This window comes from Erpetoichthys calabaricus, chromosome 4 (genome assembly GCF_900747795.2).
Source record: "Erpetoichthys calabaricus chromosome 4, fErpCal1.3, whole genome shotgun sequence".
Taxonomy (NCBI): Eukaryota; Metazoa; Chordata; class Cladistia; order Polypteriformes; family Polypteridae; genus Erpetoichthys; species Erpetoichthys calabaricus.
The window spans coordinates 221,389,301-221,407,248 of NC_041397.2; the positions used below are offsets into that span (position 1 = coordinate 221,389,301).

At 39.1% G+C, this 17,948-nt stretch overlaps 1 protein-coding gene across 1 annotated transcript; it reads left to right on the plus strand.

Moving 5' to 3' along the window:
* The first annotated feature begins 606 nt into the window (after window positions 1–606).
* LOC114651212 (odorant receptor 131-2-like) lies at window positions 607–1,326 on the plus strand. The gene is given in 2 exon segments (XM_028801158.2): window positions 607–869; window positions 871–1,326. Coding segments are annotated over 2 exon segments (702 nt in total). The 5' UTR covers window positions 607–623.
* The last annotated feature ends 16,622 nt before the right edge of the window (window positions 1,327–17,948 follow it).

The window sequence follows — 17,948 nt, forward strand, 5'->3', positions numbered from 1 at the left end:
TGAAGCAGTTTAGAGCATTGCCACCTCATTGCTCCTGGACCCTGATTAGGTTCTTTGCTAAGAAGCTATCTGCCTGAAGGCTCCATGCTCTCCCTTTCTTTCTTGGATGTTTCCCAACACAAGCCGTTAACTTAACTGATCATCTTAAATAGGCCTTGTATATGTCTGATATCTGTGATCAACTGGCATCCCACTCAAGGTTTATTACTGCCTTACAAACTAAGCTGCTAGAATAGGTTCTAGCTCCCTGTAATCCTATACTGTAAATAATGTAGCAATATTCTCAATGCCTTCCTTTGAACCAATTGCAACTGCTTTTCTTTTTATTACCTTTTTACAAAATGACATTGAATGTTTTTCTTTTTCTTACAGGTTAACAGACTATGGAAGCTAATAACTCACAAATCAGTAACAGCATAAAACAATTTAGGGTAACATTTACACAGTTAACAGTTTGTGTTTCTCTTTATATCAACTTTATCATGCTTTTCACCTTTTTCAGAAAAGATTCTTTTCGGGAGGGACACCCGCTATATTTTATTTGTCCATATGCTTTTTGTGGGACACATTTCAGCTTGTTTTTATGGACATGTCGCAAGTTTTTCATCTATTTCTCCATTCTCATGCCTGCAGGGGCCTGCATTGTTATTTCTATGCTGCTGGGGACACTTTCATACAATACGCCTTTAACTCTTACTGCAATGTGTCTGGAGCGCTATGTGGCCATATGCATGCCACTGAGACATGGACAGATTTGTACAGTCAAGAGGACCCTAAATGTTATTCTCATCATATGGCTAACTGGTTCGATTCCTAGTTTCAGAGATTTTATCATTGTAGTAGCAACAGAGGCCAAAAACATTTTATGTTGAAAGAAACCTCTGCAACTATGACTTGATGATGAGAAGTAGTTGGCAATCGTATATGCGGTCGGTAATGGCAATGTTGTATTTTGGGGTCATGTTAGGCACGGTGGCTTTCACATATGTCAAAATAATGAAGGTGGCAAGAACTGTATCAGCCGACAGTTCGGCCTCCAAAGCTCGAAACACAATTCTCTTACATGCCTTTCAGCTTATGCTTTGTTTAGCTGTTTTAGTTTCCCCTTTTGTGGAAATGGAAATATTCCGAATAAACCAGAACATTATCTCACACATAAGGTACTTTAACTTTATCATCTTTAACATTTTGCCAAGATGTTTAAGTTCATTTATTTATGGTGTACGGGATGAAAAATTTAGGGCAGTCTTTTTGTTTTATGTTACATTTGGGCTGGTGAAAGTGGTGTTGAAAATGTCAGTAAAAGCAGGTACAGATCATTTTTAGAGTACCATCATAATTTTATAATATAACATTTGTTAAGGAATTAAATCATCAGCTGACGGTCTTTAAAAATCTACTAATATTAAAAATTCTTGCGCTTTGATTTTTGCTGTTTTCTAAAATTGAATTTAACATGTATATAGCTGAAAACAAAAATGTCAAAATGAAAGAATTTTTCTTTGAGTTTTAAAAATACCCAATAACACATTGAACTATTATCTATATTAAAATACTCATTATTTCATTGATATTGCATATTACATATCACCTTTCTTAGAGTACATCATTACAAGGCGCACTGTATTCTTATACAGTAGAGTCTCGCTTATCCGACATAAACGGGCTGGCAGATTGTCGGATAAGATAAAATGTTGGATAATGGGAGGTGTTAAGAAAAAGCCTATTAAACGTCAAACTATATTATAATTTTACACATTACAAACCTAATAATCATGTTTTACAACAAAACAACAGAAAATATTAACTGAAAAAATGAACTTAGCAACCTGCTCACGCTCGCAACTTGCAGTTCTTGTTGCCAATTGATGCGTTTTTTTTTTTTGTTTTTTTTTTTGCCGTGGGACGTCGGATAATACAGAATGTTGGATAAGCGAAGGTTGGATAAGCGAGACTCTACTGTATTGATATCTCGATCATTCTAAATGGGGCAGCACAGTGGGTGTACTGCTACATCACAGTAAGGAGACCAATGTTTGCATCCTGGCATACCCTGCATAAATTTCATATGTTTTCTTCTTGTCTGTGTGGGTTTTTTCTGTGTGCTCTGGTTTTCTTCCACCGTTAGAGGACATGTAGATTACATAAATAGGCGATGCTAAAGATGTCCTTAGTGTTGTATGCATGTTCACCAAGTACAGGGCTAGCTTCCTGTCCAATGATTGTTCCTGCCTTCTTCCAAATGCTTGCTCCAGGCTAGGAAGATGGATGAGAAATACTCATCACTTTATAGTTAGCCCAGTGCTATGTACTGTATGTTAATACTACTGCCTCACAACTCCAAAGACAATGATTCTGTTGTCATCTCCCCACTCGCCTCCATTTGGAGTCTACCCCTAGACAATTTTGACTCATATTTTGGAGATACATGTGAATCAGTGACTTCAAATTAGCCTGATATCAGTGAGAGTTGGTGTGTGCTTTAATGTTCCCTAGAATGGACTGTCATATCATCAAAGTCTGTCTCCTGCCTTCTTCCTAATTCTATAGGATAGGCTCTGCCTCCTTGCAAGCTTGAGTACGTGAAATTCTGAAAATGAATCCATTTATCTTTTTTGTTTACTCATTTCTCTATAACAAGATTGCTGGGAAGTGAGAAAGTGCAACTGATTACAAAGTAGGAATCAAGCTTTGGAAGGACCTCCTTGGCCATCATAAGACCCATTTTATGCCCACACCCACATTAACTCTTGCTGGGCCATTTTACAATCATTCATCAACCAAATATGCATGTTTTTTTAGAAAAGTCACAAAGACTTTGGAGGATGCACAAATTACACATACCGAATATGCTATTTTATACAGCTGTAAATTTTCAGAATTTAGATTTGTAGTACTAGAGTTTGTAGTACTAGAATGTTGTACCATGTTAGCCATTATGGATGTAATGAGAAGTCAAGCAAAATGACTCCTTTTATTTGCTAACTAAAAATATTACAATATGCAAGCTTTCGAGGGAACTCAAGTCCCTTAAAGCTTGCATATTTCAATCTTTTTAGTTAACTAATAAAAGGTGTCATTTTACTTGACTTCTCGTTACAGAATTTTATGTTGTAAGAGTAATTATAAATTTATAATTAATGATCTTACTTTGATTAAATTTACAGTTGGGATACATTATGAAATTAATATGTTCCAGAAATAATAGTGGACAGATTTGTCGCAGTGCACATTATTAATGATTATTTATATAAAAGTCCATGTCTCTTTTGTAGATAAATGATTGTTTTTCATTAATACAGTAATATCCTAAAGCACTTTTTTAACATGTCACTATAAAAAAGTACATTTTAGCAGTAGCACTTACATTTTAATGATACATTTCATGTCTAGGATCCAGAATGTGACCCTTGATATTAATGAAAAAAACTCACAATACACACGGTGGACTATTTGAGTTTCTATCTTTTATATTCTCCCTTTTAAGCATAGGAGAATGCAAGATGCTGCAACACATCTGCATCAGAGAATATCGTCCTAAAGATCGCTGTTAGAGTTCACTTGGAAAAACAGGCCAATGCAGGAGACTCATACTTACGTGGCTCATTTGAGATAATATGGTGCATATCCAGCAAAACCACACAGCACATACATAGTTTAATTCCTACTGCAGTGACTCTCTGATACCTCTCTGTCTCTTCTGAGCTCCTTCATCCAACCTAAATTGTGTTTACTATATAAGGACTTACTCTATATATTACTGCACATGAGTGCAGTTCTATACTGTCAAATTGTTTTCAGTATATTATTATTCACTTATGATGTATAATGTGAAACTGTCATATAGTATAAATCATGTTAAATATATTTACTTTTTTATGTCTGTGTTTGTAACATCAAGAGAAGTTCTGAATTCCTATAATTCCTGACAATAATATCAAGTTCTCTTTATTCAGACTTACTGACACTCACTCTGCCTCATTGGCAGATGAAAACTCATGGAATTTATATCAAAAATAATTTTGTTTTAAATTTTTTTTGCTCTAGACACTTCCCAGAGGCATCAGCTCCCCACAAACTGAACTGGATAAACAGGCTAGATAAAGGATGGGCAAAAATTAGGGAAATAAGGACTTAGCCAGGACACCCCAGAGGCTAGTGAATGTTTAAAAGTCACAATGGCTAAATGAGGGTGGAATGTGGCAAAGAGAGATTTGCAAATTGTTTAACATCTACTCTATATATATAAAATCCTAAGCCTAAAAGTGAAACGATTTTGCACAATGATTTTATGTCATGTTTTTTGTCACTCTTTAAATCGGGCTTATTTTATAACCTACATATATATGCTTGGTATCATTCTTTTCAGAATGTATTGAACTTTAATGTGATGTTTTTAGATTTTCAGATTCTTATTCTGTTTTTAAATTCTAAACTTAAAAAAATCAAGAACTCAAGTCCCGCCAAAAAAATTAACCACACCTAGGGCCGGAAATAAAAGACAAAAGAGTAAGACAGCTGCTGTGCAGGCTTTTAAATGTTCGAAGCATTGCACAAGATGCAGATCACATGGAACGGCAGCAGCAGCAAGCCAGCAGCTGATCAAGCAAAGAGGACGTAAAAAAAAAACTGTACAAGTAGTTCCCAAATTACGGACATCTAACATACGACTTATGAACGGGGACACTGCTGCTTCTTCATCATACTGGGGGACGCAATGCAGGCTCCTCAGTAACTGCCGCTCCGTCATCTTCGGCCTGCCTGCAAGCAGTGGCTGGACGGAGGCTGGAGGGGGGCAATTTCGCTGCTCTCACAGTGTAGTGTCCCTTGAGCGGCTCCGGTTGATGAATGGGGCGGTGGGAGCTGCACCCCATTCATTCTCAGTGGGCAGTTGGGTGCGTGGCAAGCAGTGACCCGGGGTCCATAGTCACTGGGGCCAGAGCTACCGCTCATGTGCAGGACGGAGGCTTGATGGGGCAGTTCACTGCCCGCCCACCACGCCGCCGCAGCTACTGCTCCTGACTGCCCCATTTGTTCTTGGTGGGCGGCTGGTGATGCTGTAAGCAGTGACCCCGGTTGTAGCTGAACGGAGGCCACTGAGGGTGAATGGGGCGGCGGGGGGGCAGCATTGTATAGTGTGCCTCAGATGGCTGCCTGTTGAATGGGGCGGTGGTGGGCGATTCACTACCCGCCTTTGTCTGCACCCTGTTCGTTCTCGGTGGGCAGATGCTGCAGGCAGCATACTGTATGCAAGTGGAGGTGACTGTGTGGTGCCCTCATTCATTCTCAATAGTAAGCTTGCTTGTACTGTTACATACATAGCAGGAAGTTGTCTCTCATCAGTATGCAAGACGTGCTGACGAGGGGTGCCTTCCTGCTGTGATAGCGTGTACAGTGCTGCGCAGAAGAGCTCATCTTAACCTTTTGTCTTCACCTTCAACAATGTCTCTGAAACACAAATCTGATACAAGTTCTGGTGATACAGTAAAGAAGAGAAAAACCATCACCATAGAAAATAGAGTAGAAATAATAAAAAAGTCAGAGAGAGATGAAATTCCATCATTCATTGGCAGAGCACTTGGTTACAGTCAGTCAACAATAGCATTTATTGATATAATGTACCTGTTCCAACTTACATACAAATTCAGCTTAAGAACAAACCTACAGTCCCTATCTCGTACATAACCTCGGGACTGCCTGTATTTGTTTCCCATTGTATCACCATTTAAGAGGGAGTTTCGGAGGAGCGACCGCGTCTACTTGGGGTGCGTTCAGCCCCCCTCTTCACAATGCGAGCGGCAGAGACGCGAAGTGGCTGGAGCATAGTGCAGGCCAGGGGGATTGGCAAGCGAAGCGAGCAGGGGGGAACCCCATAGTGTGGTTGTAAATCTAAAAATAACTTGCCTTTCAGCTATTCCCCCATTATACCTAAAGAAAATCACGGGATCTATGCAGATATATTAAGAAATGCAAATTTAAGCAATGCAGTAAATTGAGCCAGAGATATTAAGACCACTGGAAATTCAGTTTCTGTAGGAAAGTACATTACAATTAACAAGCACTGAAGACTGGAAACTAAATGTCTCTCTTTAGTAAATCCATTTTGATCATCTGATATTACAGAGGAAAGCATTTTCTTTAATCTTTAAGCTAAAACTTTCACCAGGATTTTAATATCATTATTCGGAAGTCAAACTGGTCTATAAAATATACATTTCAGTAAGTCTTTATTTTTTTTGGAAATAATGTTTTTTTGGGCATAATGTTTTTGATAGAATTGTTTTATTTATTTATTTTTTTGTTGGGGCTTGAACAGAAAATATCTTGTGATGTTGGTGGCATAGTGGTGTATATCTCAGATATTCACCTTTGCCATTAGTTTTATATTTGTAAGAGGATTTCAGATTCAGAATTAATTAGAAAAAAAGCATGTTTTTGACGTGGGTATGACATTAATATACAGTACATCCAGCCCCGCAAGCAGGTCCTCCAACTTGCAGGGAAAACTGGGAGGTTGGTGGTAGGATTGGCACTCCAGCCACCATAAAATAAAACCTGACACTGTTCCAGTGTGATAGTGAGATGTCACCCGTTGGACAGATGCACTTGGGTCCCAATTTGGGTGGTTCATCAGGTGGTGAGTGCAGCAACGCGCTGTAATCATTGCAAGCTCACAAACTTCTCATTTCCAGTAAATTCTTTTCCATTGACTGCATTGGAACAAGTTAAATACCTATGAACTAATATTACAAGGGATACCATAGTTAGGGGCAAGAAAACCAAGTTTGACATAAGACTTTTGTCAAGTTTTTTTTTGACTTTCGTTTGGTTTGTTTCTTGGTTTTAATGTTTGGTTTTATTTTATTCTATGGTTCAGAACCATTCCCTTCTTTTTGACTATGATTCTGTCTTGCCCATTAACACTTTAATCTATCTCTTGTGTCTTCTTTTGTATGAAGTTATAAATCTGTCTGACATTTTAATGATGCTGACAAATACTAGAACCAGTGAATTCCAACCTCAAGCTGGATTTTTTCATGACAACTTAAACCAGGTAAAATCTAATTAGGTATTTCTCAAAAATAGGTTTGAGGAGCTATCAGTTTGTGTCACTAATATGTTTGATCAGATGAGGTACAGAAAGACGTCAAAAAGAAGGTAATGTTTGTACTGTGGCATGGAATGCCCAAAGCATTTGGCTAAAAGTCTCACCCCTCATGAGACTGGTGTAATGCACTCAAAGCTTCTGCCTTTCTAATGCAGAATAATCTGTTGGGACCAGTCAGAATAAATATTTGGTTGACTGCAGGTCATCAGAAAACTGCAACAGTGATTGAGTGCTGCAACAACCTGGTCCTTCTAAAAGTCCTTGAAATGTTCATCCACAGTAGATCAGGGAACTGGTGGTAAAGGCTTCATAGAGCAAATTACACCACCTTTTGAAGTTAAAGAGGAAATCTCTTTACTCGTTTTGGAAAGCTCTGAACTGAAAATATGTTTTGGTAGTGTCTTTACTTATTATTGTTTTTCATTTGTTCTTTGTTTACATCTTTTGTATTATTTGCAATTTTACCCTGTAATTACTTCATTTGGACTTTCAAGTGTAACATGAATGTTATGTTTTAGCTAGGGTTACATCCATTGTTCAAGGTTATAATTTGTTTACTTAATATTTTTGTTATCATTTTTGTTGTATATTGTTATATTGAATATGTTTTTGGTTTTGTTTTGTCTGTTTTGTATGTACTGTATGTAACATCATGTTGTATTTTCATTTTGCTGTGGTGGGCTGGCGCTCTGCCTGGGGTTTGTTTCCTGCCTTGCGCCCTGTGTTGGCTGGGATTGGCTCCAGCAGACCCCATGACCCTGTAGTTAGGATATAGCGGGTTGGATAATGGATGTAGGAGACAGAGCAGATAATAACATCCATCCGTCCATTATAAGCTCAAAAGGCGCAAGGCAGGAAACAAACCCTGGGCAGGGCGCCAGCCCACAGCAGTGTCTCCTATTTGTGGAGCCTAAAGGGGAGAGCCCATTTAATCAGCAGCTAGGGGACTGACCCTGGCATGCATTTAAGATGAATCTGCATTTCTTAGTGCAGCTTTGGCATTGTGTTTTCAGCTTTGATTCCTGTCCACTGATTTAAGATTAGTTTGCTATTTAGATTTTCTGACTTTGACCTCAGCTTTGTTTATAAGTAATATTCATGGTTTGAGATTAATTGAAATTGTTTCCTTTAATTTCTACCAGTGTCCTCTAGTGCTGGTTTCATCGAATAACTGACAGAATTCAGTTGCATCAATTTTATCAATAATACTGAAAATTTTGAACACATGGAAATATGACTCTTTTTGTATTTGTGGATAAATCCTGCGATGAACTGGTGGCATGTCCAGGGTTGCTTCCTGTCAAGTGCCCAGTCTTGGCAAGACAGAGTCCAACTCCCTAAAATCCGAAAGCTGGATTGAGTTCAGTAAATGGCACAATGGTTATAAATGTATAGTAATAAAGTATCTATGTGCTGCCACACTCCATCACACTTTCGCCTTTATGGTAAAATTACTGGTATGTTCAGACTAAAAAAAACTTTTAAATAATTGCATGCAATTACTTCTTACACACATTTTTTATCATTCAAAACAATTCCAGTTTTCATGTGGTTAAACATGTATCTAACCTCAGTCTTCTTTTTAATCCTATTTAAAGCTGACTGATGGGTGTAAGACATTTTCAAATTGTCAGGCAATTGAATGCTCTTTCTTAAAATGCTCAAACTGCAAAAAAAAATAATGTTTTAGCATTCTTGTGATCTCTCAGGGGAAGTGGAAATGCCCATCGAAATGTTAACAGATTACAAACGGTGCTGGTGAATGCAAGGTGTCAGGGACAAAAGATGGTTAAAGCACCTTGCTTTTTGACAATTTATAAATGAATAATGATATAATAAAATATGTATACAATCATGTATTATTTTAGTATAAAAATGTGTTATGTATCAAGAATGATTGTGAGAATGGCAAGTAATGCAAACCAACTGTACCCATTCAAGCTGGGAATGGGAAGGAACTCAAAAAGGTACAAGCTTCAGTCCATTCAAGTGGATTTATGTGTTTCTTCAGTACATACATGTGAGTTCGGGCAAACCTCCACTACAAATGATGTAGTATTTACAGCAGTGTCATTAAATGTTACAATAGTAGAAGAAAAACATGTTAGCTTTATCAAGTCCCTACTAATTCAACTTATTTCAGTAAATCATTGCAGACCTTACCTTTGAGACAAGTGTAGATCATCTGGCAATGAACTACATCTTATCTCTAAAGAAGACTTTAGCTGAAGCACATCTTCTGAAGCATGATAATAAAATAATTCAAGTAAGATATCAAACAAAGGAATACTTTAGATGATTCATAATATGTGACATCACTATGAACATGCACGTAAAAACTGAGAGATACCACAGATGTAATCAATACATAAAGTAAAGCTTTCACAACAAATATTACCTTCTTTTATAGTTTTGTACTTTTGTGCATGTTGCTTTATTTCATCACATGTAATTTATATCCAAATCCATTGCTATATACAAAATAAGCCAATTCTTTAACAAGAAATAGTACGTAAAATAATTTAGTACAATAAGAAGAAATCAAAATTTGCACAGAGAGTTTAAATAAACACTATACGAGTATGTGCAGCTAGCTGCCATGTTCAAAGAGAACTCAGAAGCAAGTCCTCTAAAATTATAAACTGGTAGAAATCTTATTTTATGGTTCATCAGCATAGAGAAAAGCCAAGCAAAATCCATCCATCCATTTTCCAACCCACTGAATCCGAACACAGGGTCACGGGGGGTCTGCTGGAGCCAATCCCAGCCAACACAGGGCACAAGGCAGGAACCAATCCCGGGCAGGGTGCCAACCCACCGCAGGACACACACAAACACATCCACACACCAAGCACAAACTAGGGCCAATTTAGAAATGCCAATCCACCTAACCTGCATGTCTTTGGACTGTGGGAGGAAACCGGAGCGCCCGGAGGAAACCCATGCAGACATGGGGGAGAACATGCAAACTCCACGCAGGGAGGACCCGGGAAGCGAAACCCAGGTCCCCAGGTCTCCGCTGCGCCACCGTGCCACCCGCCAAGCAAAATGACACCTTTTATTGGCTAACTAAAAAGATTACAATATGCAAGCTAACATCTTTCCTGAAGAAGGGGCCTGAGTTGCCTCGAAAGCTTGCATATTGAAATTTTTTTAATTAGCCAATAAAAGGGTGTCATTTTGCTTGGCTTTTCTCTACATTCATAATGGCTAACACGGTACAACACCTAGTACTATGGTTCATCGAGTAAGATAATTAAAGTAGTTAGCAAACGTTGGTATGCTAGAGATTAGATTGTTCACTACAGTACAAGGGGATACACCCTATTTGAAATAGGGAAACAAAACTAAATCAAAAAGTACAATCTAAACCTAGCACAAGTGTTTTGCTGAATGTTTCCTTTAATTTCTCAGAATCTGGCTGCAGTTTAATTTGAATGGTCATCTTTTGTAATGTAGCTGTGATGAGTCACGCATCATACATTACACACATCCCATGCCTAGCACACCACCTTGTCTGAAAACAAACACACGACATGATGGTGTACATGCAAAAGAAGCACACACAAAATGATGACTAAATGGAATCACCAAATAATGATAAAAATATAAAAAAGATACACATTAGTAATGCATTATAACAGTACAGTAAATGAAATCTACTATATAATAAAACACTAAGGTCTGTCTGTCCAGTCAAATCAATCTGATTGGCTAGTTTGGTTTGGGTGTGATTAGTCAGTTTGGTTCCAATGCCTTTACTTCTCCTCATGTGTCTCATATTACAATTACAATACAATTTATTTTTATATAGCCCAAAATCACACAAGAAGTGCCACAATGGGTTTTAACAGGCCCTGCCTCTTGACAGCCCCCCAGCCTTGACTTTCTAAGAAGACAAGGAAAAACTCCCAAAAAAACCCTTGTAAGGAAAAAAATGGAATAAACCTTGAGAAAGGCAGTTCAAAGAGAGATCCCTTTCCATGCAGGCTGGGTGTGCAGTGGGTGTCAAAGAAACGGGAATAAATACAATATAATACACAGAACCGAACACAAGTAATCCTCAATACAATATAACAGGGCAATAGAAATATTACAAGAACAGAACAGAATTCAACAGTAGATGATATCATATAATATGATTTAGATTTGTTCATATTCTCACTTAATCTTTCATAGGGTCACCAAAGCTAAATTGACCAATCATAGCAAAGTCAAACTGGCCAATCAGATTGCTCTGAGGGACTGGACACACAGACCTTAGTGTTTTATTATCCACATTACTAACCGAGAATGCTAAACCGGATGGATGCAGGGACATCCGGCAATGGGCCGTGGCCGCAAAAGACGTACTGCGCAGGCGCACCACAAACCCCCCCCCCCCCCCAGCAAGCAACGGGAACCGGATGGAATGCAACGTAAAATAAAAAATGAGGCGTCGCGCACGGAAAAAAGGAGCACGAAACCCATTGCACACGAAACGGGACACACACAAAGAGGAGGATTCAACAAGCCCCTAGCACACAAAAAAAAAGATGCCGCGAGCACCACACAAAGCCCATTGGACACGAAACGGGACAGACTACGGACATAGCACACGAAACGTACACAAAAACGACGATTCAGACTCACGACCACAGTAACATGAATAACAAATGACACACAAAGCCCCATTTCTAAATGAACCGTCCGTATTAAACATACGTCATCTCAACACGTTCACAATATGCAGCATAGGTAGATCTCATTACAATGAGGCACTATTAACCGTTCAACCGCAGAAAAGGCTCCATATTAACAGTGAGTGTAATCCTCCTTATTACTTATCCATATTTCTCACGCTCAAGAACAAACAAGTCATGAATTCACGATCACGGGTACAAAACGATACCGCTCGGATAACGGGACCAAACACAATTCACACTATGCAGCATAGGTGGATCTCATTACAATGAGGCACTATTAACCGTTCAAGCGCAGAAAAGGCTCTATATTAACAGTGAGTGCGATCCTCCTTATTACTTATCCATATTTCTAGAAGAAAAAATGTCTCGGGGCAGCGAGGGGACAAAATAAATAAACGCAGACGTCTACACCGCGCATCTCAAATGCCGGAAAACAAGCAGGCAAGGCTCCAAAAAGAGAAAGCTCAACTGACCGACATACAAAAACGGGCAAGGCTCAATACAAACAAAGCACTCCGTAAACTACAACGGGCTTCTCACACAGCACGGGCAAATTGATTACAGCTCCAAAACAACACGTCACAAATACTGGACATACAACGATGCGCCTCTCAAACGGCACAAGCAAAACATACACGTCACGGACATCAACGACAGACACCTGATAAACGCTTGCGTTAGCTGACAACGCGTTCAATAATGAGTCCACTATTCAGGAAAATTCATTAGGATTAATGAATGTCATTTGCAATCATTGTCATTCACTTAACTTCCCTGAAGAAACAACTAGCAATACAAGTAATGAATTTACACGTTGTTCTCAAATGGGTCAAATTAGACTGCCTCCTTTACATTCATATCCTGAATATCCACAGAACCTTCCTAGGGTTACCACATTTAATACAAAAAATAAGGGACGCATACTGCAGCGGGGCCCACATCCGAGTGCCAACACTTTGCAGACTCTACTTAAAAGACCCGCCCTCCTCACTGGACAGTTAAAATGACCAATCAAAATAACGATGACATCAAGTATTACCCAATCAAAAGTAGGAAAGGAGGCATCTTCATAAAATGCGTGTGGGATGATTTGCATGAGACGGTGCTTTAAAAAAAAAATGATAAAAAAAATACGGGACAAAACCCGTCCCGTATTGATTCAAAACGGGACGCGCAATTTCATTCTCAAATACGGGACGAATCCGTATTTTACAGGACGGGTGGCAACCCTGCCCATTACTAAACGAACCGTCCGTATTAAACATACGTCATCTGAACACATTCAAATTAGGCAGCATAGGTCGATCTCATTATACTGATCCACTATTAACCGTTTAACCACAGAAAAGGCTCCATATTAACAGTGAGTGCGATCCTCCTTATTACTTATCCATATATCTAACGCTGAAGAACAAACAAGTAATGAATTCACGATCACAGGTACAAAACGATACGGCTCAAGTGACGGGACCAAACACACGAACCCGCATAAAAAAAAAACAATACACGTCAGCGCATACAACGCGCTTCTGAAACCCCGGAAGAAAAAATGTCTCGGCTCCAAAAACGCAAAGCTCAACTAACACATTAACAGAAACGAGCGCAGATGTACAGACACAATGAACGTACACGCATACAGCACGCGTCTCAAAGTACTGCATCGAAACAGGCAAGGGTTCAAAACGAAACACCTCGAGTCTCACAGATACAAAAACGGCAGCAAAGGGACAAAATAAATAAACGCAATTCATGAAAATTCATTGGGATTACTGAATGTCATTTGCAATCATTATCATTCACTTAACTTCCCTGAAGAAACAACTAGCAATACAAGTAATGAATTTACACGTTATTGTCAAAAGGGTCAAATTTGACTGCCTCCTTTACATTCATAACCTGCATATCTACAGAAGCTTCTAACTGACAAAGTACCTGAAAGTGAAAACTTTATGAACTGCATTAGATCCTACAATAGTTCATTTGCTTTTGCATCTAATGCCATCCAGGCACTTACTCAACACCATTGATAAACTTCTACAAACGTTCATGAATAATAATATTCCCTTTGGAGCAAAGGTACTTTTATTAGGGGGAGATTTTACACAGTGCTTAGCTATTGTTCCACATTCCATGCGCTCGGCTATTCTGCAGTCCACCTTAAAATACGCAGACAATTGGCATTGCTTTCAAAAGAGTTACGGAGATATTTGGAACAGCAATCTCATTACACCAAATAACCCTTTTAACACAACAAACTATATTATGTCCAAAAAATATTAATGTTGATCACATTAGTAACCAGGTCATTTCATTACTTCCTGGAGTTGCACAGCTCTTTCTAAACTCTGACAAAAGTTGACTCTGATGACGACAATGACCATCTTAATTTCCCCTTAGAATATTTGAACACTATTAACCCAGCCGGATTAACACAACACAATCTTAGCCTTAAAAACGGAACAATAATCATGCTATTAAGAAACCTTAACACTAAACAGTGTTTATGCAATGCTACACGTTTAGTCGTCAACACCATGCCACACAATGTTATTGACGCAAAACTTCTTACAACATCACATGCTAACAATACTGTTCTGATTCCTAGAATTAACCTTACAAGTTCTGACCTGGAATTACCTTTTACACTTAAACGGCGACAGTTCCCCATTAAACCAACCTTGGCCATGACCATCAACAAATCACAACGACAAACAATACACAAAGTTAGCAACTACCTCTCTGAGCCCGTTTTTGGACATGCACAACTTTATTTGCTTCCTATATGCGTCATCTACACCTTCACACTATGCTATATCTCATTCATACATCACGCTGTTTGTAATTTCACAACACCAGGGGTTGGCGAGCGAAGCGAGCAGGGGGCGGAGCCCCCTAGTATAATAGATCACAAAGTTTCTTTCCTGTTAAGAACTTCTCAGTGTCTCATCTAATTGTCGTACCAACATCCCTTATGATATATAAACACACACAAATATACATATATGTACATTTTTGTTAGATTTTCCACATATGTGTGCAATGGTTGGGGTGCCAAGTCAGCTATACCCCATTTAATAGGTATTTTTTAAAGCAAAAGTCCAAAAACAAATATGTTTTCCTGTTGGCAACACCTCCCTTATTGTGATACAACAGTTGGTTGTTTAGAAATCCATCTACTTGTATTTTTGGGGGTCAAAAGACAACCCTTTGAAGCAGAGGTATGCTTCCTCTCCTAGTGACTGCCTGGACCTGAGGGGAAAGCAGGAGATACCATTAGCAACAGTGCACCTTCTTGTCCCAGGGTGGTATTTGTTGACTTAACAGAGTCATCCAGACAATCGTAATGGACATGTTCGTGACATACAACGCCCCCCCAAGAAAATCCCTTAGCAGACATGTAGACATAGCCCTAAGGCTGTGGAACAACTGATATGGAGTGCACCATCCTGATGGAGGGCCATGAACCTGTAAGGCTGGAGATCCAAGAACCATCAGGTGATGTGGGGGTTTGATTCCGGAGCGACAGCCACTGGAGAAGCGTGTGATTCTTCACCAGAGTGAACTCCCTCCCCTAGAGGTAGTATCGCAATAATATAAAGGCCCATTTGGTAGCATGAGCCTCCTGTTCACTGGAAGTATACCTTGTCTCCTAGTCCAGTAGCGTCCAGCTGAGGAACATTAGGGGATTCTCGGCTTTGTCGAGGATCTGACCCTATCTTGTACCCCAGAAACTTAGCTTCAGTAAGCTCAAAGTAACATTTCTGAGGATTGATTTTTAAACCTGCTGCACAGATGGTATATAGGAGAGCCAAAACATGATGTATAGGTTTCTCCCAGGTGCAGATAGATATAGATAGATGGATGGACGCAGGGAAATCTGGCCATGGGCCGTAGCCGCAAAAGACGTACTGCGCAAGCGCCCCCACAAAACCCCCCTTCCAAGCAACGGAAACCGGATGCAAAGCAACGTAAAATAAGAAATGAGGCGCCCATAGCACACAGAAAAAAGGAGTCAGATGCGAAACGGAACACACACAAAGAAGAGAATTGAGACCCACGACACACAAATGAGGCAACGCCCCCTAGCACAAAAAAAAAAAAAAAAGAAGTCAGACACGAGCGCCACACAAACCCATTGGACACAAAACGGGACAGACTACGGACATAGCACACAAAACATACACAAAAAGCAGGATTCGGACCCACGACCACAATAACATAAATAAGAAATGAGACACAAAGCACCATTACTAAACGAACCATCCGTATTAAATATACGTCATCTGAACACATTCAAATTATGCAGCATAGGTCGATCTCATTACACTGATGCACTATTAACCTCTAACTGACGAAGTACCTGAAAGTAAAAACTTTATGAACTGCATTACATCCAATACTTCTTTTGCTTTTGCATCTAATGGCATCCACTCACTTACTCAACACCATTGATAAACTTCTACAAACGTTGATGATTAATAATATTCCCTTTGGAGGAAAGGTACTTTTATTAGGAGGAGATTTGACACAGTGCTTAGCTATTGTTTCAAATGTCATTCGCTCGGCTATTCTTCAGTCCACCTTAAAATACGCAGACAATTGGCATTGCTTTCAAAAGAGTTACGGAGATATTTGGAACAACAATCTCATTACACCAAATACCCCTTTTAACACAACGAACTATATTCTGTCCAAAAAAATATTAATGTTGAGCACATTAATAACCAGGTCATTTCATTACTTCCTGGAGTGGCACAGCTCGGACCCACGACCACACTAACATAAATAAGAAATGAGACACAAAGCCCCATTACTGAACGAACCGTCCGTATTAAATATACATCATCTGAACACATTCAAATTATGCAGCATAGGTCGATCTCATTACACTGATGCACTATTAACCGTTCAACCACAGACAAGGCTCCCTATTAACAGTAAGTATGATCCTCCTTATTACTTATCCATATTTCTAACGCTGAAGAACAAACAAGTCATGAATTCACGCTCACGGGTACAAAACGATACGGCTCGAGTGACGGTACCAAACACACGAACCTGCATGAAAAAAAAAAATACATGTCGGACGACTAAACGACATACAAAAACGGCCAAGGCTCAATACAAACAATTAACGCCGTAAACTGCAACGGGCTTCTCACACAGCACAGGCAAATCGATTACAGCTCCAGAATAGCACGTCCCAAATCCTGCACATACAACGACGCACCTCTCAAACGGCACAGACAAAACATTCACGTCAAGGACATCAATGACAGACACCTGCTAAACGATTGCGCCAGTTAGCTCACAACGCGTTCAATAATGAGTCCACTATTCATTAAAATTCATTGGAATTAATGAATGTCATTTGCAATCATTGTCATTCACTTAACTTCCCTAAAGAAACAACTGGCAATACAAGTAATGAATTTACACGTTATTGTCAAAAGGGTCAAATTTGACTGCCTCCTTTACATTCATATCCTGAATATCTACAGAAGCTTCTAACTAACGCAGTACCTGAAAGTAAAAACTTTATAAACTGCATTAGATCCTACAATAGTTCATTTGCTTTTGCATCTAATGGCATCCAGTCACTTACCAAACACCATTCATAAACTTCTACAAACGTTGATGAATAATGATATTCCCTTTGGAAGAAAGGTACTTTTATTAGGAGGAGATTTTACACAGTGCTTAGCTATTGTTCCACATGCCATGCACTCGGCTATTCTTCAATCCACCTTAAAATACGCAGACAATTGGCATTGCTTTCAAAAGAGTTACGGAGATATGTGGAACAACAATCTCATTACACCAAATACCCCTTTTAACACAACAAACTATATTATGTCCAAAAAATATTAATGTTGATCACATTAACAACCAGATCATTTCATTACTTCCTGGAGTGGAACAGCTCTTTCTAAGCTCTGACAAAGTTGACTCTGATGACGACAATGACCATCTTAATTTCCCCTTAGAATATTTGAACACTATTAACCCAACCGGATTACCACAACACAATCTTAGCCTTAAAAATGGAACAATAATCATGCTATTAAGAAACCTTAACACTAAACAGGGTTTATGCAATGGTACACGTTTAGTCGTCAACACCATGCCACACAATGTTATTAAAGCAAAACTTC